Source organism: Rhipicephalus microplus, chromosome 9, assembly GCF_043290135.1.
Source record: "Rhipicephalus microplus isolate Deutch F79 chromosome 9, USDA_Rmic, whole genome shotgun sequence".
In the NCBI taxonomy this organism is placed as follows: Eukaryota; Metazoa; Arthropoda; class Arachnida; order Ixodida; family Ixodidae; genus Rhipicephalus; species Rhipicephalus microplus.
The window spans coordinates 98,573,323-98,598,963 of NC_134708.1; the positions used below are offsets into that span (position 1 = coordinate 98,573,323).

The 25,641-nt window shown below is 46.0% G+C and overlaps 1 protein-coding gene across 1 annotated transcript in view; it reads right to left on the reverse strand.

Moving 5' to 3' along the window:
* LOC119163136 (XK-related protein 6) overlaps nucleotides 1-25,264 on the reverse strand; it is a 30,978-nt gene extending 5,714 nt beyond the window's left edge. The window contains exons 1-6 of the mRNA XM_075874147.1: nucleotides 25,215-25,264; nucleotides 22,501-22,684; nucleotides 20,598-20,788; nucleotides 10,542-10,751; nucleotides 9,433-9,741; nucleotides 5,465-5,565 (exon numbers count right to left, since the gene is read on the reverse strand). Of these exons, the coding sequence (XP_075730262.1) occupies nucleotides 5,465-5,565; nucleotides 9,433-9,741; nucleotides 10,542-10,751; nucleotides 20,598-20,788; nucleotides 22,501-22,649 (960 nt within the window). The 5' untranslated portion in view covers nucleotides 22,650-22,684; nucleotides 25,215-25,264. The remainder of the gene's footprint in view (nucleotides 1-5,464; nucleotides 5,566-9,432; nucleotides 9,742-10,541; nucleotides 10,752-20,597; nucleotides 20,789-22,500; nucleotides 22,685-25,214) is intronic.
* Between the last annotated feature and the right edge of the window lie 377 nt (nucleotides 25,265-25,641).

A 25,641-nucleotide genomic window follows, 5' to 3' on the forward strand; every position in this document is an offset into this window, starting at 1 on the left:
GTATTTAAACGCCATCCGCAGAAGTTGATTTATGTACCAGTGTCCAGGGCCGCCTCCCTCGCTGGCAAAGCTCTGTATATCAGCTTACTGCTTCTGGTGTTGCTAATAGTATTAGCAATACCCATGTTGCTGTTGGCATCGTCACGTAATAGTAAGCATGCAACTGTTTAACATATGTCTGTGCGTGCGTTTTTACATATATAAGGTATCATTTCGTAACATTTCTCTCAATGAAAAAGCTACGACACCGTCACTTCTTCTCATGCTTCGCATAACATCGATTTCCAAGGTACGTAGAATCTGCCGAATTTTTACTTCAGCAGTGCGCTGCAAGTATCGAGCTGCTTGTTGTTCTTCGTATCACATTCCGATTTCTCGATATCCCATTCATTGCTACGCCCCCGCAGCAAAAATGACTTTTCTAACATAATGCGGAACAAACTCGGTGGGAGGGTAAGATGATTTGATGAATATGACTATTCCGCCATAACATGAGTAGCATGAAAGCCCTGTGCGCAGATCGTCAAACTCACAAGTCTGGAAGGGAAGAAGGAACAGGAGGGAAAGGAAAGGCAGGGATGTTAACCAGTCTAAAAGAACCGGTATGCTACCCTACACTGGGGACATAGATGAGAGAATTTGAAAGATGGTACTCATTTTGAAAGGGAATCACAGTGGCACAGAAAAAAAAAGAAAGACCGAAAAAAAGTCCCTGTGTCTTGGCGCTGCTCTTTCAAAATGAGTACTGTTAACCAGCTAGCTTCAACTAGAATACTTCTCTTGAAAGACGGCGCACACCCGCATACCACGTGTGGTGGTTTGCGAGTATGGGCCACAGGAGAAAGAAGGAATTTTTCAACGCGATATTGTTGAAGAGGTTGAAGAGATCAGCGTTGGTGTCCGCATTGTTGGTTGTGAAGAAAAATCATCACCTTGTGCGTGACCGAAAAATCTAGAAAGATGTGAATAGAACAAATAATAAAATTCTGGGTCTGAGTGGGGATTGAACCCGGGTTGTTTGCGTGGCAAACAGGCGTTCTGCCACAAAGACGCCCGCCTTTTTTTTTCCTTTAATGCATGAAATGAACACCAGTACTTGTGACCTACGCTCTACATAATTAGTCAGAAGTCAGGTGAACACACACGAGCGTCCAAAAGGGGAAGCCACTCCGGAATGGGGTCAAAGGTATCAAAAACACTGAACACTTGAGCGGCGCTGCTTCTCGGAAGACGGATCTCGTCGACCGTGGCGGCCCGGCGTGTCTATCAATCGTGCAACTTTTCCGTAGTGAATAAAGTCCCAACAACATAAACAGATCATATTGAGTAATATCGGTCAGGCTCTTTTCTAAAGGGAGGAACCTAATACCATGAGTTCTGGTTGGAAGATCTTTTCTGACTGTTCTTTTTAGGATGTCCAAAAAACAAAATGGGTCACAACCATTAATGAAAAAAAATTCTCTATCGTCTTAGGTTTGTTTGCAATGTCTGCAGTTTATGGATGGTAACAGCGTACAAACTCACGGGACGAAGAGAAGGGATCCAAAGAAGTGCTTGTTTGTGTCCCTTCTCTTCCTCCTGTGAGTTAGTGCGCTGTTACCGCCTATAATGTATCACCAGCTAGCCCAACTATCAGTCTTGCTTTTTGCAGTTTACTATCCAGGGCAAATATAATGATTTTGCATTCAGCCGCGTTTTCACTGGTAGAGTGGAAGTGTGAAGTTTAAACAGAATGTTTTCGACGCAAGATATATTCCCATTGTGCGTACACGAATTAATACATCGTGACGAGAGAAAAGTGAATATGGCAGTCGATAAACGGGTTCAGTGAAGACGTTCTTCACGAGTGCAGCGGTCAACTTCTGTCAATATTATGCAACTACTCTAAACCAAATCTGGCTTTCAGAAAATTGACAGTATATACCATTTCTTTTAGGAATCCCCAAAACGGTGGTTCCTTAGCAACGACTGCTGTGATATATAAATATCAGGTGGTAACACAGAAAGTTTCGAAGGACCGCTAAAAGAAAAGAGTGGCACACCGGCTTGAAGTGAAAAAACAACAACACAACACCACTGGCGCACAGACAAATGCACCGGGCCGAGGCCACCCTTTTCAAGCGAAGAAACAGGTTGTCTCTTCTGATGGGTTTCCAAGGAGAGCCCCCAATAAAACTGGCAAACATTCTATGAAAGGCTTGAATGTGCATAAGAGAACAGTGCAATGCCTATGAAACATAAATAAGCTTTGATGTAAGGATTATATCGCACGCTTTCACTCTCACAAAAATGGAAAGCTCTCGTCCGTGCCATGTTTCCACTTTCGGTGGATCGTAGTTATCCTGCAGCGGTCCAGTGTGGGCCGCTGTTACAACAGCTATGGAGAGGCACACCAGGGTACCGCATAGGAGTCGCATTCCGAAAGTTATTTGAGAAGACCGAAATAGTTTGGGCCCACATACCTAGCCAGAATCCTGTACTTTTATCAAAATTTATGTTGGCGCCAGCGACTTCACAGAAGCGTGAAGTAATGTCTACTGCTTCTTGAACGCTGGGTTTATCAATGCAAAAGAAGGCAATGTCACCTGCATAAGCTAGAATTTTAGTTTCCTCAGCATTAAATAGGCATCCTCTTATGCTAAAGTCAAGATGCACAAGTAAACATAGTGGTTTTAGATAAATTGCAAAGAGCAAAGGAACGAGCGGACATCGCTGACGTACAGATGAATTCAACTCTGTTATATTAGAGTGTCTTATTTAGAATCAGCCTAGTTGTGCGCTTCTTATAAGAGAGTGAAATACCATTGTACAGTACATGACTCAACAGCAGGTGTTTTAGGAGCCGGAACAAAAAAAGCATGGCACAAGCATCGGTACATTACCATTACCAAAAGCATGGTACATTACCATAGGACGTAAGAACGCGTGGTTGTCATGATGATTTCATGATTTAAAGCCGGTAACCTACTGTTAAAGGCACACATGTGTGTTGACAAAAAGTTGTTACCAATTTAGAGAACTGGATACTGTACTAGGGGGAGAGCATGAAGCCGTTCCGTAAGGCTCACTCCTGATGAGGCCGTGTTCACAAAAATTACGCCGTGAACTAGTTCACGAAGTGTGTTATGACTTACAGGTTTCAGTGGTGGTGTAGTTGTTACTGTAACAAGTATTTCCTTAAGATAATATAGCAGGTGTATTGCAAGTTCAAAGAGATTTCATGCATTAAGTGTTTGAAGCAGAGGGACAGGAAGCGCTATCGCGTTACACTCTCAAAGGCGAAGTTGAAGGGTCTCCTAATTGTTTGTCCTGTGGATTGCGACTGGGTCGCGCACTCGGTAATCGCACTTTGTATCTACACAGGACCACGAGAACAGGTATTTGTGATTCAAACACTGAAACGTTAAGAAAAACCGTCTGTGGCAATGTTGAGCCAATCAGTGAAAAGAATAAAAATAAGGATCCCAGCAGGAATCGTGCCCAGGCATTTCACGAGGAAGTCAGGTATTCCACCGCAAAGCCACGTCAGGTTTGCAACGCTTCAAACTGCAAACTGCTGGACACACACACACACACACACACACACACACACACACACACACACACACACACACACACACACACACACACACACACACACACACACACACACACACACACACACACACACACACACACACACACACACACACACACACACACACACACACACACACACACACACACACACACACACACACACACACACACACACACACACACACACACACACACACACACACACACACACACACACACACACACACACACACACACACACACACACACACACACACACACACACACACACACACACACACACACACACACACACACACACACACACACACACACACACACACACACACACACACACACACACACACACACACACACACACACACACACACACACACACACACACACACACACACACACACACACACACACACACACACACACACACACACACACACACACACACACACACACACACACACACACACACACACACACACACACACACACACGCACACGCACACGCACACACACACACACACACGCGCGTCTGTGTGTGTGCCTCATTTATACGTGTGTAGCGCAATTATCTTCTTGGTGTTAAAATGCACCAACTCGTGCAGCAACAAGTTCTTCTAAGTTTCAAACTGCTTTTAAAAAGATACCCTATTCGGGCGTAATATCGGTGCATTATCAATTGCGGTTGCAGCACTATCTGATATTAGAATATTGCATATGCACTCCTATCACACAGGTGTCATGTCGGGTTAATGTCAATTGTGGTTCAGGTGTAGGCTCCGATTTTATAGCAGTCAAATAAGCGCTACACTTGTACTCCTATGATCCAGCAACCATAATAAATTGTTGATCAAATGCGGAGGAATGCGCTAGCGATAGTTACGTGCGGTATTCACGTCATCGCACCATAAAGTGCACATTGTTCTGGTAAAACTGTCGTCCGTGATTTAAGTGCTGACGTTCTGCCACTGAATATGTAACCCTCTAAACAGCTGTGTGGTTGATGTTACTGGTAAGTTCTACGATATGCACACAACTACTGCACTAACGAACAAACAAACAGAAAGCACGTCGATCCACCTCGTTCCTCTGGGCTCAAAGTAGGAAAATGCAGCCTAGAAAATCACTCGCCGAGTACTTCGCATGTAATTCACTCCCTCAAGGCTTGAGATTTGCCGAGCATTCTTCTTTTGTTTCTTACTCGAATGGTGCTTTTAAGAGTGGTAATGCAATGAAAAAAAAAACTAGTAAATACGGACACTCGAATGTTTAAACGATTTCAAGGTCTAGCTGCCTGTTTTAATAGCGAGATGCTTGCAAAGTCCGCTGATTACAATGAACCATCAAGAGTGAGAAAAAAGAGCAATAGAGAACCAAGAGCCTGTGCCACATCAGTACAAGAGTATCCTGTTCAGTTCCGTCTTATAACTGAAAGGCTACGCGGAAAAGCAAGATGATAACAATAAAGGAAGTATATATTTCTCCTAATACATCGAGTGCGTGATAGATATTTTGGCGTTTAGAAGTCGGTTTACGTCTCTTTATTTCTGGTGTATAGTCAATCACACTGCACTGATTTCTGCACTAGCATGGTCCATGCAAACACGCGTGTGGGGCTGCTTGAAGAAAGGGATATAGTAGATTGCTGGCGGGGCATGTTTTGTGGCCACACAGGGTTCGTTTAGGTTAATTATTGTAAGCTATAGCCTACAAGACATGTTGTTCGTTCAGTAACCCTTACAAAAATAGGTAAGTGGCTTATCTTTAATCAATGCTGGAATTTCTTTTTGTGGTCATGGTCACCCCTGGTACCGGTCAAAGATACTCAACGTTTATCAAAAAGTCGCCAATTATTAAACGCATATGCATCACTTGGAAGCTGGCTTACCTGCCGTGGTCGTTCGTCAGCTTCTGAAACTCGGCTCGGGAACAAGGTGACTGTGTAAACCTGTTTGTACAGGCAGTTATAAACCAACATGGCGATCAATCCTGTGAGGAAAAAGAAATGCGTCACGAGAATTATGGACTCGTCGACCATGCTTGAGACTGGCACTTGGAAGTTAGGAAGTGTTCTAGCAAACGGCTCACACTAGGTACATTTGTTCCAGGGGCCCATCGTTCTTCAAATGTGGTGAATTCTCAGCGACTCACAGAAACAACGTCAATATAAATGCGCTGATGCGGCCACGACGCAGTTTCTAAAATTGGTTACATAATAACATTAGCGCATGCCAGTTGACTAAGAGAATGAGATGAGTGAGGGTAGAATGCGAAGATTTATTCGTGATGGCGTGCTAGGGGGGTATTGCGAATACACATGCATATCGACTGAAATGTGGTGTGACAATTACAGCACCACTTAAGAGCCTCGTGTGACAGAGAAAATAAGGCGATGTTGGTTGATGGTGGCACAGGCTGGAATCGGTAATGAAGTGCAATGGCAAACGGGGGAGTTGTCCTGCACACGTTGAAAAACATTGAAGTAAAGCAGAGAATGATATTCCACGTCAGAAAAGGATCACTTGTTATCAAAATTAATGTCAGTGACATCCAATAAATATAATTCCATTCAATACTTGCTGACGTTTCGCTACACCACAGTGATTTATGGCTAAGGTACTCGGCTGCTGACCCGCAGGTCGCGAGATTGAATCACGGCTGCGGCGGTTGCATTTTCGCTGGAGGCGAAAATTATATACGCCCGTGTGCTCAGATTTGGGTGCACGTTAAAGAACACCAGGTCTTAGAAATTTCAGGTGCCCTCTACTATGGCGCTCTCATAATCATATAGTGGTTTCGGGACGTCAAACCACACATATCAATCATTCAAATCATCGATTGCCGGTGTTTCACGTACTAAAACCACGATGTCATTAGGTGTCAGGCCATATAGTGAGAAACAGCGGACTGGTAGCACGAACATGCTTTATGCCTCGGTCCAGCAAGACTTTACTGACGTATTTAAGTCGCGGATATGATGTTGGTAAACAGCAAGCTGACAAAAGCCAGAGCGAATTCAGAAGAAAAAGCTTCTGTCACCGGGAATTGAACCCACGACCTCTAGATGCAAGGCACCAGGCGCCCGACGCTCAACCTACGGCGCACATGCACGATAACCCGTAAACGTGCCTGGTATCTCCCACACATTCTCGCACTGTGCATGCTTGGCAGTGAGGGGTGCTGTCACGGTTAGGGTGTGGAGAAGTATACTGCGTCATGACAATTACCATAGCTGAGGAACGATTTGGTGATGACGCAGTGTATGCTTTTAGGGTGGTTTGATGACAATGGGGACCGGCGGGCCGTGCTGACATCAAAGAGACACTCCAGACGTCGTTACATTATTCACATTTCACTTCGTCTTAGCTTGTGACGGCTCGTTGTCGCAGTACTCCATCTTCCACACGCAGAAATACATGATGTTCCGCCACCGACTACTGCTTCTAGTGCAGTAGCAACTATCAATAACACGGCAGCATTGAGTCCCTCAAGAAGGCAAACATGCCGGTAATGGCGAATGTCGCTCGTTGGTTGAGCGACATAGAATGGTAAGCGGAACACCTTTGCATGTTCATGAATGAAGCTACAAACCACTTTCCCCCGATTGAATCGCAGTGTGATAGTGTATGCATGAACACAAGTGCAAATTACCCTCTCACTCGTGAGCGCGCAGCTGACTATTTCTCTCCTCATTAAACCATGCATGCATTGATGGGGTCCACATAGAGTACCGGTGTCTGTTATTTGCTTCTTTGTGCCACATTTGTGCGGGATTTACGATGTGCTCTGCCCTGATATATGCAAACTTATGTTATTACAAAGATTAAATCGTAATCATGCATGGGCGTTAGTCATCGGGATGGAGAGGCGCCACTAGGCGCCAACTTGAATGCAACCCCAGTATAATCGGCGCGACAGCGGCCAACGTGAATATACATTGTGCACGCTCTCACATATTAATGCAGTTCCAACGACAGAGGAATCAGCAATCTTTTTTCCCCTATACTTTTTTATATTCTTGAACGTGCGCCTTCTTCTAAGTACAAGTTTGTTCTCTCACTTTGCGCCCATCGATATGCGGTAACTGTGGCAGGGAATGGAATCCGCTATCATGATTAGGGAGAAAAGCGGGCACAGAAGGATGGTGCCGAGGCACCTGTCGGTGTATTGCGGAAGCGAATGTGATGATAGTCGCAGGATGGCACCAAAGTTAATCAGTGTTTAGGTGCGCATCGAGTCTTTTTGCATAATGGAACACAATCAAGAGCACACAACGAAATACAAAGGGAGATTACGAGCACAAACGCGTGCCTCTGTCATTGTGTTGTCTGCTTGACAGCGTTGTCCTATGAAAAAAAGTTTTTCAGCACTGCTCCTAACTCCTTGCGGTATTGTGTTTTATAACAATTGTGGAATAATTTTTCACCAGCAGTTACTTTTCTACGTCACTAGAGGTTTTTATACTACTATGCATGTCTACAGCATTTCAAAACATTCAAAAGAGACTCTGATGTTATGGTGGGGTACAGCTATTGGGAATCCTGTGATGCAGAGGCAAGAAGCGTGTTTTCGTTGCCCGATGGCAAAAAGTACACTGACTGTTATTCATAGAACAAAACCTGGTCACTGAGAGATATGGTCACACAAGTAGGAAGAGGTGAAGAACCGGTCTACCATAAGCGTGAGGAAAGTCACCCAAAAATGGCAATGGTTGAGCTGTTTGGTCGAGAAGATGTTGAAAGGCTACCGACTAGTGTGGTAGCGAGAAAAAAGACGCAATACAATGTCCCTACATCCACAAGATAAATATGTCACACCAGCATGTAACGTCGTAAGCGAGCCTCCTCTGTATGAGTTGACTGAATAAAATGCAATTCACAAGAAACTTGTTTTCACTAACAAAGTTCAGGTGGTCTATTCGCGAACATTTGCTAGTTTTTCGTCCCATTAGCGAACCTCGGCGTTTTATGATACTGCAAAGAGAGTTATCGTGCGGGCAGGGACTAGTCAGGTACATGACAGAAGCTGTTTACAAGCTAGTATTCCCTTTTTGTTTTTGAATTACTTTGTAGATTTTCTGCACCCGGTGTAGGAATGGTGCTTAGTATAAAAAAAGGGCTGGCAACCGGGTGTTGGAATATAGTTCCGAAATAGATTCATTGAGCTTCTAAAGGGGGGGGGGTGACGGAGAGATTGATTGACGATACGCACCTCCGAGTGCTTTTCTGATTCACCGCCACTGGTCTAGCTGTCCGTAGGAACCGAAAGTTTTAAACCGCTGTTCCTCGTACAGGTGTTTATGACACGTCACCTTCCTCTCATGAAACAGGGGTGACCCAAGCACGCAAAAGAATTACTTGGCAACCCTTTTCAGTAATTTATCTGACCACTAACTCCGGTTAAGTGGTGTAGCGCACACAATTTTGTAAATTATGGTGACGGCGAATTTCATTTTGTTGTATTTCTTATATTCTCTTGTACTTGCTTTTATATTGTCGGCAGCTTGTTTGTCAAGGTTGACTTTTAAGCTTTCTAGAAAGAAGCTCCCTTTTAGTCAGACAAGAGCCTGCCTACGTTGGATTTACATGAGGTACATCATATTGGCGAGAACCGGTCAACAAAAGGAATCCTGGGTTCTTATTTCCTTCACTGACGAATGCTACTGAACCATAGCGTAGGTTTTGTAATACGCCGCGCTTGGTGATAAATTGACAGCATTGGTGGGCGTCATAATCACTTTCTTTCTAATTCACCCGTATCGTAAGTCTCAGCGTAGATCAAAATCGTACGCTAGTCTTGTTGACCTCCACCTCCCACCTGTATACTTCCCTTGGTTTATGGCTCTGGTCTACTCACCTAACATGAAGCTTCCGAACACAATAGCCATTGCCACCATGCCGTGAAGTGGTTGACCGGTATTCACCCAGTCATTGAAAAAATGCACAACTGCCTCGGCACTTTGCATGCTGGCGTACGTGTACATGATGATCATCCACGGCTGCGACGAAGAGTCGGCCACGTTGAAGAAGCTGAATGTGAGGGCCGCGCCCATGGCGATGCCATGCGCGCACTGCTGCCAGAGCGGCGTGTTTGGCGCGATTTCCCTACGCACCAAGTCCTGCGTCATCGTGAAGGCGAAGATGGACGTCATCACGAAGTGGATACCTGGTGGAAAAAAGTGATACGCATTCAGCTAGGCCAGACTTGCTTCGTTCTGTGAGTCACTTTGTATAGTGCACCTTACAAAATATGGCAAATTAGACGAGGATGTGGGTGTTATACAAATATTGTTAACAACGTCCACTATTATATTAACAATAAACTTCTATCTTGTAGTTTGAGTGCACAACTTAGGGTAATTCAGCAGCCATAGTTCAGTATTAGTTTACTAACATAAAGTAATGGAACTTATGTTCAGTGTCTAAGAATTTCACTACACTAGCCGAGCTATGAGCAGTCGATTTCAAGTAAAGCACTAGTGAAATCTGCGTGGAGCACTGGCATATGCAGCAGGAAGGATCAGCCTTGTGAAATTCAGATATGGGGTGGTGTTCTGCTAGTGTGCAATAAATGAGCGAGACATTTGAATGGGCAATAATTGAATAAGCTCTGAAGTTGCGGTTCACTATTGGTTGCGGCTGAGCCAATCTCAAGACAGCTAATTAGAGCATGCTGTACAATCGACTCATGGACATTCACAAAGTAGCCACCTAAAATGCTTAACAGGTTGGAGCGGTTCACTGTTCACTTAACTCACCAAGGACACCTTTCCTTTGTAACTCAGTAATCTTCTCAGAGCCTGAATGAAAGGTGCCTTGGTGGCTTTTTGCAAAGAGGCCCGGTATTGCTTTCAAACAGCTCATGTTTTCGATGATTTCAAACGTGGTTCCTGAGCTTAAAAAGTCATGTACTCAGCATTCTCGAATGATTTGTGTCTCACCTTGACTAAAGATAAGGGAACTTACCAAAGTACGCAATTGCCCAGTAGTCATTCACTGCTGCCATCAATACCATGGCGCCGATGCGGGATGTGACGATGCCGAGTCTCCAAAGCAAGTGCAGGATGACGCCGAACCAGGAAAGCGAGGTCAAATCAGGGCATCGATGCCTCAGATCGATGTCATAGTCTACCATACCTTTTGCTAAAGCGACAAGGGAGGTGATGGGAGTGCCAACTGTGTAAAAAAAGAAAGAAAGCCCGGCGTTCTGTTCTTTATTTTTGACACGCACATCCTTGCCAACACTTTCTTACACTTTCTCATACAATTGTTATCACTACAAATACCTCACAGTACTGCGTAAGCCCTGCGCTCTCTGGCATCTGTCCCAAACTGTTAACGCCTAATCCTTGTATTCAATGTAAGCTGAAAGCTTAGCTGGCGTGGTTTAATACAATACATTCCTACAATAATGAAGGCCGCGTGTGGGGAGGAAAGGGCTTGGCCTAGTCTAAGCCTTGTGAACTGGTTCTCCGTAATGTGCTTTGACAGTGTTTGGGTGTAATAATGATGCGGCCTTTCGGCCTCAAAGTCAAAATAGTAGAGAGCACACGCAAAGAAAACGCGCTCTAGTCTCGTCTTGTCGATAGCGTCCATCGTCGCAGTGCTAGCACACTAACGGCACATTGGGTTGTACGACGACACCACACAACACGGGTCTCTTCCCGACAGCTCAAGCTAGTGATATGGCCCACTGACTTCTTTAAGTAAATTTGTTACTCTTTTTTCGTGTTCATATCACTCTACGAACGGGTAAAAATGTCCCCCCAAGACGCTCTGTGTTTCCTGAAGAAGAGTGTCCTCAGGACAATACCATTCGTTCTGGAGGCCGTCCGCTATCGTTCTTTCCGACGTTTTCGAAGCAGTGCCTCAGAAATTTCACATTTTTTGTAAGCCCTTTAATTTGCATTATTCGGTTTCTGCGATCGTGGGCTGCGGTCTCGGCAGTGTTTGCAATGGCAGTGTCTTTGCCCCCCCCCCCTCCCTCTGGCAAGACCGGTGATTTTCGCACAGGACGCGTCAAGATTGTTTGTCCGGCTTGAGAATGCTACCTTTACCTGTATGTTCTATCAAGCCAGTCAATGTAAGGAACATTCTCATGGTGAAGAAACTCGTCCTATTGCTCTGGTCTTTCTTGGACGAGATTCTTTGACTGGCTGGGTCATAAGGTGGGCGAGCTGTTTCAGTGTTTCACAGCAACACGCCATACAGGGGGTCTCAAATACATTTAACTCTTGTGAGGCCCGTATAGGGCAGTGTGTCTAGAAATACCATGGCTTCCGGTAGGCAATGAATAGTGTGGTCGAAAAGAGACACCGGACGTGTCTTTCCAGCCATTTTCTCCTTCTGGCTAAGGTGTGCTGAACTATTACAGTATTGAAGCCGGTGTCTGTTAAATGGAACCCGGTAGCACTCGAGGAATCGTCTTGCCACTGGCACAATTACGGCTTTACTTTCGGGCCAAGGGCTCATTAGAGTCGTGACTCCACAAACCAAAACAGGTCTCTCAAGCTCGTGACGCTTGGCTTGAAAAGAAAAAAAGGCAGCAGAGACGATTAGTCGCCGAGTGCTTCGCATGAAACCGATTTCCACAAGGTGGGTGATGTACAGAATTCCTCATCTGGAATACTGCATGTCACGGAGATTTCTGATTTCCGATTTTAGCTTTAATATACAATGTATTTGGTTATAATCTTCCGCCCATTTCTCTACACCACTGCTTTGGAGGTCAGACATTTTCACTGTTACCTGTTCATCGCTCAATTACTACGCACTACTACGTGTGGTTTTTAATAAAAAGCCTTGATATGATTATGAAAAACGCCGCAGTGGAAGGCTTCAGAAAATTTGATGATCTGGTGTTTTTAACGTGCACTGGAATCGCAGAGTACACGGGTCTCTACCATTAAGCCTCCATCGAAAGGAGACCATGGGTACCAAACCATGATCAAACCGACGACGTTTGGGTCAGCAACCGAACACCTGATCCACCGAGGTAGACAGCGCGCATATTTCTTTCCGACGTCGACATGACTTAACCAGGCTTATGAAAGAAAGAAATGCGGTGCTCTGCGCATTCGACATACTTGTTTAGTGCCGATTTAAGAGAAAAGCATCAGACACACACGCTCTGGCATGTAGAAGAGTCAGCGTTGAGCCCCTACTTCTGGATACCTTCAATCGCACTTTTCGATGACTGGAACCACCACAGCACCCATACAACCAGTCCTCGGCCTCAGTATACAGAAGGTTTTTGGTGAGCGGGCTTTCTCCGATCCAGGTGATAGAGGCGCTAACCGCAACGACGAACTTACACCGCTCGCGCCACGCGACGCTGCCGTGGTGGCTGCCACAACAGCTGCTCCTCGCCGCGACGCCGGTGCCACCCAACTTCATCTGGCTTGCCCACGTTGAACCCTACCTTCAGAAATCGCAGCCGTGTTGACCATGGAAGGAGTTGCAGTCGAAGGAACTGAGATGACCCCTGAAGACGCCACCCTCGAAGCCGGATGGATCTCTAGCCACTAAAATAAGCAATGCAAGCATGCATCGAACGCTCCGGAATCACCAACTGGCCAAAGAAGCGCGTCCGATACCCCAACGCCGAACGAATCTGCTGAGCGTCTCTCTCGCAAACTCAGGCAACTGCGTCTGCCAGATGATCACGTCAAAGTTGTGATTCGCCCGAGGGACGGCCTCAACCTCTCCAAAGTGCGGGAAGCCCAACTGCGTGATGCTATTCTACGCGAAGTGGACCTGCATTCAACGCTACTCAAGGAGGATATTTACCGTACATGCGTTGAAGCTAATCGCCTCGTAGTAAGCACAACTCATTTCTCCATTGCGGAAATCTACAGTCGGATCTCCAAACTATAGCTGGAAACTCAAACCTATCACGTTCGAGCCTACGTTACTTCCCCTGAGAACACAGCAAAGGGAATGATCCACAATATCCCCCCCTACGACTCTCGCGAAGACATCGCAGCAAGTCTTGTTAATGACCGCGACTCCACGATACTACAAGCTCGGCGAATGGGAAAGACAAACATGGTACTCATTATATTCAATGGCGACCAAGTCCCTTTCCATATGTACTATCTAGGAACCGAATACTAATGTTACCTACATAAGAAGCGCACCGAAATCTGTGACAAATGCGGGACAGTTGGCCACCGTTCGGATGCCTGCCTCAAAGCAAATGCCGTAATCTGCACGCTGTGTGGCACACGCAACTATGCTACTGCTCATCCATGCACCCTTAAGTGACTTCTGTGTGCTCAAGCCCACCAGACAGGTGACAAAACCTGTCCTATACGCTACCAGACACCTCGCCTTCTCATTTATCGTCGCCAAGAAAAAGCTAAGTGCCAATACAACAGCACCTCACAACGGCAATCTCCACGCAAGATGATCATCCGGAACGCCAGGAGGTCAAGCCTAGCGACACCCACTCCCGCAGTCTCAGTCCAACCTCGAAACGTCGTGGCTCACAGCTTATCAAAGCAACGGCGCAAGAATCAGCCCCAAGAGCTCCTATTGGGGTCTACGGCACCCAAGGCTTTGGATGCCTCCCCCCCCCCCCTTCAGCAGCGACAGCCCGGTCTCACCCTCGCCGCCCATACAGTATGCTGGGCTAGCATTACCTCCCAACCTGCTCCTATATATAATACAGCACCTACAGCTACACACACGATTATCCTAATAAGGAAACCATGTTAAATACTATCACACAGGAGCTGCGTTCACTCCGTAAGTTAGTACAAGAACTCCGCGCTGAAAACGTTGCTCATCGAAAACAATTTGCCCAGCAAGCTCCGTCCTCTTTTTTGCTTCACTCTGCTGACCTCCACGTCCATTCCGCCCCCACTCCCCTTAAACGAATGGATCCGGACACAGAAGAACCAGCCACACCATCGTCGCAACCACCTAACACCTCAGCACCCATTTTGCCTGTTGAATGCGTACCGCAGCAGCAACTCCACGAGACGATTAAAACCGTACTTGAACGAATGGCATTCTCAGGAACTCAAAAAGGCCAAATGGGGTGGTAATTGCCGTCATTGGAACATTTTCTACAGCAACAGGAATTTAGTGAAAGGCTTTGACTAAGTCGATTTCAGAGAGCGCTGTTGTTCCATGTAGAGCTGATGTGAACTCCTGAATGTTAGGCAGTGGATACCGGTCGGGAATAGTTTTTTGCGTTCAGGGAATCATAGTCTCCACAGGGTCTCCAGTCACCTGACTTTTTTGGGGACGAGGTGTAGAGGAGACGCCCAGCTGCTCGATGATGATCGTATTATTCCGAGTTCCAACAACATGTGTTCAAACTCAGCCCTGGCTACTTTGAGCTTATTTTGAGCAAGTCACCGTGAGCGAGCGAAAACAGGTCGACCAGTGGTGATGCTATGGTGGCGGACATCATGTTGCACAGGTTTTGTCCAGTCAGGCGGTTGCTGATGTTTAGAAATTCTCGAAGAAGTCCTGTGAAACGATCAGCCGCCACTGTTGTAGTTGGGGCGATTATGTTCGGGTTCTGGGAAGCAACACCATGGACAGAGAGCAGTGCAGTAGTGTCTAGCAGGCGTTGCCATTTCACGTCGACCGACAGTTCAAGGTGATTAAAGAAGTCTTCACCAATGAGGGCCTGTCGTACGTCAGCGACGAGGAAAACCCAAAGAAACACGCGGCACAAGCATAGGTTCAGAGTGAGCGACCTTGATTTGTATATGGGGATCTTGCTACCGTTGACAGCTTGCGGGTAGGAGATAGGGGGTATATTTCGGTCGCATTTTTGAGGCGAAATAATACTGACCTCTCCACCAGTGTCCACCAGGTACTGCTGGCCTGTGATTTTGTCCATGACGTGCAACAGGCGACTTTTGGGTTGGCCTTGACCAGTCATTATTGTCAATGGTTGGCCTGCCTGTTTCCATACCACGAGCAAGGGTGGAGGCAGTGACGCGCGTCCTGTCCAAAACGGCAATGGTAATAGCATATCCCTGGTGGTGTGGGGGACCGAGAGCGTTGTGCACGTCCATAACGTGGGCACCTTCGGCTGTGGTTTCGGTGACGTGGAGTGGTGTAATGACGCTCTGCGGCACAAATCAGTTGCTTTAGGCAATCGCAAAGCGCGTCGATGGAAGCAAGGTCAGATGGTGTTTGTGGAGTGGCACTCACGTTGTTGAATGGCGGCGTAACGTTGCACACAGATGGCGTGGCCAAGACCTTGTCCGCCAGGCTGGCCAAACCGTGGAGGTCCAACGTAGACGAAGTGGCTATTACCATTTGCACATTGCCAGGAAGGCGCTGCAGAAAGAGTTCTCGCAACAAGTACTCGTCAGTAGGGGTGGTGTAGCTGCTCATGAGTTGAGGCACATGACGAAGAAGCTGGCTGGGCCGGCGGTCGCCTGATTCCTCCACGGAGAGCAACTGCTGTATGCGGGAACGCTGTAATGCCGTCGTTCACTCCAGCAGAGCAGCCTTGAGAGTGCTGTACGGTGTGGTGGAGGGGGGGGGGGTCCGGAAAGCAGGTCAGATACTTCTTCGGCAGCAGCTGGTGACAGCGCCCAAGCAACGGGATGGTACTTGCATTGTTTCGTGCGCACGCCATAAAGCACGAATTGTGTGTGACTCAGCTTGAATGAATTGAATGAACCAGATCGAAGGGTTGCAGAGTCCCAGTAAGCTGGTAGTCGGACGGAGATCGCAGAGACGTCATGATCGGTCGTGCCAGTAGCTTTCGTGTTTAGGGGCGTCTCGTTGCTCTGCATTACTCTACAATACTTCGGCAGTGCCGCGAAGGATTACGGGTCACCACTTTGTAGAGCCAAGATGTACGAGTTAGACACGCGTTTTCAGTAACAACGTCTACATTATTCTGACAACCAGAGAGTCGAAAATAGAGCAGGTGCACGCAGTGCACCGGAAATGGAAAGAGTGAAAGAGACGAAGGAGAAACAGAGAGGAGAGCAGCACGTTGCTTGGAATGCTGCTCCGCAGGTTTTTATGACTGCGGGGTGCGCGGTGGCGGCCGCGTCACTACAGCTTGAGCAAAGTATCCCGAAAGCACTAGAGTGATCCCTTGATTCAATCCTCAGAGAAAAGTTTGAGCAACACCTCACCTTAATGCTCGATGGAAAGCTGGAAGCCCGAGTGACAATTATCCAAAAAAACCTTGAAGTCACACTTGCAATTCTGCAGAGTTATGGAGCTTGAGCGGTGTACACATCGTTCTCGCTCACACTCGCATAAGAAGCCTTATGGTCGGATTAATCAAGATGGCCATGAGTAATCTGCACACTCAGTACTGCATCTGGCAGCGGAACTGCCGTGGCTACCGCTGTAAGAGGGGCGTGCTGCAAGAATTTCTTTTGACACTCAATGAAACAGATACACCAGACATTATCGCACTACAAGAATCGCGTGGTCAGGCTAAGCTGGTCGCATACGCCTCCTTTACGCCTGATCAAGCCCCCGACAGTCGCGAAGTCTTTACCACCATCGTGAAATGAAATAACCCTGTTCTTCTACACCCCTCGCTCTCTGTTACAGCGTTGCACATTATATCGGAAATACTCTCTTCATCTCGCCAGTCACCCACTAGTATGTTTTGGTCAATATTTACAGCACCCCACGACATCCACATCGCTTCCATAAGCTCCTCTCTCATGTCAAGAAGTTGGCAAAAATTTCCCCCTCCTCGCGGTAGGGGATTTTAATGCTCCCTCACCCGCTTGGGGTTACATCCACAGCACCAGAAAAGGACTAATGTTGTTGCAAAACACCCACAATCTCGGCTACACTTTTATCACAAACCCGGCATACTCTACGTGGTGGGGTGACAGCGTTGACAGAGACACCGCTCCTGACCTCACTTTCACTACGAACATTAAGCATGCAGAGTGGTCCAACCTTCATGAACATCTAGGCAGTGACCACTATATAATACAAACGATCGTCAAGGCTGGCCCGCAGCGCAGGAAAGCCTGCCCTGGTTGACTGGGATGTCTTACGCGAATTGCGGACACCAGCCTCTCCAGAATCTGCCACCTAGATCGACAAATGGACAGCTTCCTTACTACGAAACGTTAAGCCTGCTACCAAGTCTTCCCCAGAAGAAGCCGTAGGCGACACGGTGGGCACCAAGCTGCTGCATATGTGGGAGACCCTCGCTGGTCTGCGCAAGCGCTATATCTCCAACAAATCGAACCTTTCATTAAGCAAACACATTGCTATATTAGCGCGTCAAATTGAAGATTACGCTCTTCAACTCTCCCGCCAGTACTGACATCAGCTTTGTAACGTTATAGAACGCTTACCTAACGTTCCCAAAACGTGGAATATTCTTCGTCCTATGAAAGACCCAACATCGATAAAAACTGTTCAGGGGCACTCCTTAATTACTGCTCTGCACAATTATGCAGGTACTAATGAAAAACTTATCCAGGGAATATCTAGTCGGTACATTGTCAGTGCTATTTCAGTTGATCTCCCATGCCACACTGGTGGGGATAATTCAGCCCTCGACTCCCATATTACAAGAGCGGAAGTAAGGTGCGCAGTTTCACAACTGAGACCCCACTCAGCGCCTGGCCCGGATAAAATTACAAATAAAATCTAATAAAACCTTGGCGAAGAGTCACTTAAACGCTCACATTTTATCTGCAAATGGTTTGGGAGTCGGGGGAAATACCAACACAATGGAAAACCACCACAGTCATTCTGATAACTAAACCAGGAAAACCACTCATTATTGAGAACCTTCGGCCGATATCTCTCACATCCTGTGTCGGAAAGGTGCTGGAGCACGTTATTCACACTCGACTACAAAGGTACATGGAAGAGCATGCCCGTACCCCCATACAATGTTCGGATTCTGCCCTTAACATTCGACACAAGACGTAATGCTGCAACTGAAGAGTCCTTTTATCGACGGTGAAGACGGCTCTCGGTACAGGACACGTGCTATTCTGGGGCTAGACCTCACCAAGGCGTTTGACAATGTTCGACATACATCTATCCTTGACGCCCTCACCAAGCTCAACGTAGGCGCCCGCACCTACCGCTACATCTGCAACTTTCTAACGGACAGGACAGCCACACTTTCGGTCAACGCCTGCACCTTCCATCACTCTCGGCGAAAAGGTACACCATAAGGGTCAGTCCTCTCTCCATTTCTTTTCAACCTAACAATGCTTCACCTTCGGCCATTTCTAGAAGATATCCCCGACCTCCATCATAGCATATACGCGGACGAAATCACGCTGTGCATTACCAGAGGTAGCCACGGAGAAATACAGGATGCACTTCTATTGGCGATTCATAGAATCACAACTTACGCTGAACAACGAGGATTGTCCTGCTCGCCCCAATAGTCAGAGTCACTCATCTGTCGATCTAGATCTCCCTACATTAGAGACCTTCCCACAATAAATTTGTATGTGCAACATCACCCTATACGAACAGTCCCTACCATTCACGTGTTGGGCTTCCGCATTCAGCAGAACGGCGGCAATTCGGAAACAATGCAACTACTACACCATCATGTCTATCAGACTACAAGGCTCATCTCCCGCATTGTCCATAATTAGCACGGCATGAAAGAGGCCGATCTCATACGACTGGTGACCGTCTTCTCCATAAGCAGAATCCTTTACGTTGGTTCATTTATGAAACTTGCGCTCACCGACAAGAAGAAACTAAACATAATGATCAGGCGCTGCTACAAAAGTGCGCTGCATCTGTCCATGTCTACACAAAACGCGAAACTCAATGACCTAGGACTTCACAATACTATGGACAAATTCATTGAAGCCCATTCTATATCGCACTACAAAGGATTAGGCCAAAATCCTACAGGACGTCATCTCATGTGCACACTCGGCATACCTTACGTCTCCCAGTTCGGCCAGAAACTCCCAATTTCTCCGGAAATTCACGACACCTTCGTGATTCCCCCCATACCAAGCAATATGCACCCTGAATATAACCCGGAAAGATGATTTGACAGCGCCAAGTAAATAGGTAAGCGCTACGCACAAGTCACGCGCGTGGCGTATGTAGACGCAGCGGAATATTCTACGCATCGGGCCGTGACCCTCGCTGTCGCCACCGGGCCGCAGCACATAATTACCGCAACTGGCACCATTCGAGCAAACAAACCCGAAGAAGGCGAAGAAGCAGCCATCGCTCTAGCCTACGCTTCAATCCAAACATCCTGCATAATCAGTGAATCCAAGACTGCCATCTGCAACTTTACCAAAGGTTCGACCTCCCAACCGGCGCTCCACATTCTCACAAGTATACCTCTGTTACGTCACCATCGCGTTGAGATCATCTGGACTCCGGGCCCCTCGGGGCTCGCGGGGAACGAACACGCTCATGACGCCGCCCGAGCTCTCGTCCGCCAGGGGCGTCATCCAACAGAGCACCACCCCTCGCGACCTCACGCGGCTGAACGAGAGATGATGGTCTCCTCTTTTCGCGCAATGCGAGAAACAAAATGGTTATCTTCGGAGAAATTTTAATGTATTACCGCAAGGCCCGACTTAAATACCCACCACCAGACAAGTGCCTTAGTAAGCAGCAATTTATTACCTGGCGTCTATTACACACAAGCACTTTCCCCTGTTTGTCACTGTAAAGCCGCATTTATCCCTCTGTTCACACACCAAAATGGAAAGCGTGCGGTGCACCTAACGCCGAGCTGGACCATATTATATAGGCCTGCCCAGTAGCTACTCACTAAATTAAACACAGGACAAACCCTACATTCACAATCACCACGGCTTAGCAGTGGGAGGCTTTGCTGCTCAGCACATGCCCGGAGGACCAGCTCTGGTCTGTCCGGCTGGCGGAAGATGCTGCCAGGAAGCAAGACTTCGCCGCCATCTGAGGAAGCGGATTACAGAGGGACCCGTCTATCGGACCCCCACCACCTTTGACCTCCCCCAGCGACATTTTGATAAAGTTATTTCTCTCTCTCTCTGTCACTTTAAGCGATAGTGTGAATAAATTGCTTACCCGTCATAGGACGCCAGTCCTTTGTGTCGAACAAAATGTATATCTGGAGCACGAGCTGTGGCGCTGACTTCATGAACGACTTGTAGAGGTCCAGCAAATAGAGGTCGCTCCTATGCTTTGAGAATGTGTCGTAGTCCTTTTTGGCCTTCGTCTTGTATGCTCTGCAGCAGTTACGTATGGTCAGCCACTGCCTGAAAATCGGAGGTAAAGTTAGCCTACACTGAGCCACCAAGCTACTGGAAAATGCATTAACATGATTATTTGTCAACGTATTTGATGAGTGGGCGAATTAGTGGCCAATAATAAGTGATTATTTATTTTTAAATGAAACGCTTATTCGATGGGCGCTGTTGTTCTGGTGTTGTTCTGTTGTTTTAAAGTTAGCCTTGTGAGTATGAAACGATATCCTCTCGCTCTTGCTGTCAACTTTCTTGGCACATTCTTCCATGTTTGTGTGAATATCTGTTTATCAGATATCTAATCGATTATCAAACAGAATTAGTCACTTGAAAACCTCGATTAATAATTTATTTAATTTACGAAATATTTGTATGGCTAACATAAATGCATACATTTTTCTATTTCTTGGTTAATTTTATGATTTGTGCGAATTTCATAATTTGTATACCAATCATGTACGGAGCGTTCCTCAATGGTTTTATGACCTTTTGACCCTCTTCTGTACGTCCTTTTAGCTGTAATCATTCATCAAAAAGTAAACAAATGCTTCATTCATTAAATGACTGATCGATTGCATTCGATTATCCTCGTATTCTCGTAGTCCTTGTTTAGTTACGACTTCAACTTTGCAGGTGACATTAATTTGTTTAATTTTTAGCAGTTTATGAAGGAAAATGAATGGGGGGATTGGCTTTCTAATCAAATATATGAAGCCAGTGAACAGATGAGGAAAACGGGAAGAGGTAAAGGTATTGGCGAAAACGAAAACAACCATGGGCTGTCTGATGGTCATGGAATTCATTTCTCAATGTAATGAGCACTGAATGGGATCCATTACTCATTACAATCTTAATATTCGGTTTGTCGAAGCAAGTTTCTTACATCCTGTACGTAGCATCGTGTACACACAGTACAGATACGGGAGACCAGTGAAAGCAGAAGGGAAGTCAGCTTTTTTGTCTATGTCCTTCTACTACTATTGTGCCTTCTGGGGGGGGGGGGTGCAAAATGCTATTATTTTAATATCTGTGCATGGGGACATGAAATGGTGCCTTTACGGCACACTCTAAATATTAGTAGAAACGCCCGCACATTCACCAAGACAATATTGCACGACATGATAACTTGCTGTAGGTGTGCTTGGTTCGATGCCGCTAGATAAAGGAGATGACTGATGGAACGCTATCGAGTAGAGCGTCCAGGTGAAGGCATACCCTGGTTCGCCAGACCCTGTTGTACCAGAGTATGTGGGAAGTAAGGCCATCATACTATTTGTCGGCGTTTTGATCCTCTTATTCGGCACACATTTCGAAGCTATTCTGTACAAAGCAGTAACCATTCCTGAATGCTGAAGCCACGAGCGAACTTAAACCGCTGTGCCAAAAATGTTTAGGCGAACCAAGGTGTGCCAGACAGACACAGCTACGCCAACGAAGATGCTCTGGGAATGTGAGGCTAAAGCTAAGCGTATCATTCTCTATGTTCTTTCGGCAAGGTGGGGAGCCACTCTGAGGAGCTCCAAGCTCGTAAACTAACTCTGGTCGGTCCAGCAGGTCCGTGAAGCAGTGGAGAGGCAAGGCCTTGATGTCCCGACATGGGAGACCTAAGCCCGGGCCACTAAGTTGCCGGACAATGAATGAAGTTTTTCTACCACCACCACCATTTTATGCGATGCTTGACCGATTGCCCTTTCGTTATTATATGCAGATTTGAATGTTCTTACTTGTGAATTGTCCCGAAGAGCAGCAGATTCACCACTTTAACCAGTGTCGAAGGATTTTCATCAGCCATTTGCCAACTTATGCTGAATGCTTGTATTACCAAATTAGGCAGTACCGCCAAGGACAACATGATGCTGAAGTAAACCCACATTTCATTGCTACCGTACGTGTACAGTGCAATCCCATCTGCAAAATAGGAAAATTAAAGCGAAATTACGCGAGGAAGCTCGGTTTGCGATATTTGCATGGTTGCCATATTTTCTTCCCACGTTCTGTTACTTTATTTTATTTGGGAGTTGTGAAAAAGTGCATATATATGCAACAGTCAAATAATAAAAAAAAACTAGTTCATAGTTTGTGCTACTTCTGTTATACTCTGTCTCTTCCCACGCACCAACTCGCTATACAAGAAGCTCCGCAAAAAATCTTGAAAGGAATCGCGTATTGCTGACCTATAGTTTATATAATATGAAGATTCCCATTTTTAGTGCCCGGTCAACGCCCTCCCCCATGGCTCAATCACGGCTGTCTTCTTGAACGCTCCTTACCACGTCTGTCACTATAGCAAGATACTGGTGGCGTGATAGCACTGGCTTGAAGTTTCGTTTTGAACTTGTGTTTTAGACCATTGATCAGAATATTTACAACTTTTTGTTCTTTTACACTGCGTGTGAAAATATGTTTACCAGATAATGCCTCGGAAGTATCAAAAATAGTTGCCCCACTTCAATGATTGCGGGTATAAAAAACTTTTAAAAAGCTGTTACTGCTGTCTATTTGATAGTTATTAGTAGGCCAGATATGTGCTGCCCTAAGGCTCGGTACGTTTACTTGACTGACTGCATGAACACATAGGAAAAACAATGCACGAAGTATGTTATAACTAAATCGAATCATGTGCAATACTCAGCGACAGGGAGCTGCAAGTAAGTACAGTTGCCCTTGCCCTTACACGTTATACTACAATTAACGGCCTGATGTTTACAGTAATGGGTATGCTCTATCTCTTGACTCTAGTTTACTTGGCGGAAACCCATTATTATTCATTTTAAAGGAAACTGCGAAATTGTGGTGCTGTTAAAAATGTAGAAAATAATATATCTGACTAGTAATTCGGGCTTTTTGGCGGGTCTGTTTACGGGTTTTTATCAGTTTGAAACTATTACGCGCACACAGTAAGTGGAAAAGAGCACACTAAAATTGTTTAGAGCGTTTTCTTCTCCCTCTCACCTGTCGAGGTACACACTGAAAAAAAAAAAACTGCGAACTCTCACGCGGAGACAATGGCAGTAATATAATTAATGAATTCGGCTTACCTGTCACCAGACCAGCGAGAGATATAACCAAGCCAAAGATGCACGAGAACCAATGCATCCACGTGACATTGACAAAACATGGATCGCTCATAGTCGTCTAGAGAACGCTGCGAAACGGTTGATGCACGAGCTGCGATGAAACTAAATCGAGCGCTGTTTCAGAGACAAATGAAAGCATGTGTCGTAGATGCAGGTTTTATTCGTCAATCTCTGCGGGCAAGGGCGGGGAGAGAGCCAGGAAGTTTTACATCGGTTTCCGGTGCCGCTTGGCGCAGCCAGCCTGGAAGTTCCGTTACAGATGCTTGTGTAACGCCGTGTGGCTCATCCGGTTTCTCCATCTTGTAATGCGTGTCTCGAAAAACGAAACTATACCTTCTTCGTTGCTTTTGCTGGCCAGTAGGATGCAGCTGTTACAGTGAGTCAATCGATCTACGAAAATGTTGTAGGCCCGCGTGCTTAGATTTGGGTGCATGTTAAACAACCACAAATGGTCAAAATTTTCGGAGTTCTGCAATATGGCGTCTTTCTTAATCATATGATGGTTTTGGGACGTTAAACCCCTCATATTAATCGTTAAATTAATCTACGAAGCGTGATAAGGTTATTATAAAAGAAAAACGTTCTACAGAAACATTTGTAGCGTTAATTTGAATTGCCAGTTAACGGGTTGAAATTTTTTTTTCAGAAAGACGAAGTATACCAAGCATGCACTGTATGAAACGTGCTTGCAATAAAATAACTTCACGAGTTGGAATAGGTTATAAAAAAGACGTGTCTAGAAAAAACATTAAGAAAAATGTGTATTAACAAAGATAGCGATACCACACAATGCTGCAAATGTGAAACCAACAGCAGGGAGAATGTTTGGTTCGAGAGAAGCTATGGTAGAGTTTCATTTAGGTGAAAGATGAAGAATTTCTTATCAAACACGATAATTGACCACTGTCGCGCGTCGGAGGTGTCCTCTCCGAAGTTATCCGAGGCGAAATGTGATCATCAAGTGATGATGTTTCCATATAAACGGTAATTTTACAGATTGTCAAAATTTGTGAAGTAGTCATTACTTCAGGCAGTGCAGAACCACACTGGGTGGGAAAGCTTTCCGTTGGTGGCTGGTCAGTATCAATGCAACGACTAAAAAGCAAAGAAACGTGACTTTTGCCTTTGACTCGTGTTAGGTGAATACAAAGTAGAACTTGCGACCTTTGCGTAAGAGAGTGTGCGAAGTTTTCTCTCTAGAAGTGTCATTCCGCGCTTGAAAACTTAATCAAATAATTGCTTTCAATGACTGGCTCCAAAGAATTCAGAACTTTCTGTGCGAATTGAGCAGATGGAGTCGTCATTCTGTCGATGAAACTGCGCATCGTGTTAATGAGAGACCTGACAAAGCGAGGACTTACCGGTCTTTGGTCGTGGAAATCTTCTGTAGATGACGGCGTACACGGCGGGGCACTCTGCACCGCGTGTGTCTTGCTCCACGTGTAGCACTTGTTCTCCCTTTTTCCCTCTCGCCCTATTCGTTTCCTCCTTTTCCCTTTCCCCGTGTAGGCTAGCATACCGGGCACAACCTGGTTAAGCTCTCTGCCTTTTCTTTGTCCCTCTCTCTCTTTTATAGAAGAGCTATGATATACAAAAAAACCCGAACAAAGGTTAATATTGGCGCTACTTTTATGTACGACGAACGGGGAATCGACGTGTGATTTGTTTTTGCATTGTACTAACGATTGAACCCAAGGTAATATGGCGATAAAGCAAGTATCAGGGCACTATTTTGTAATTGCAATCATTGTAAATGCAAAGAAATTAAAGGAGATTAAAATAGAACTG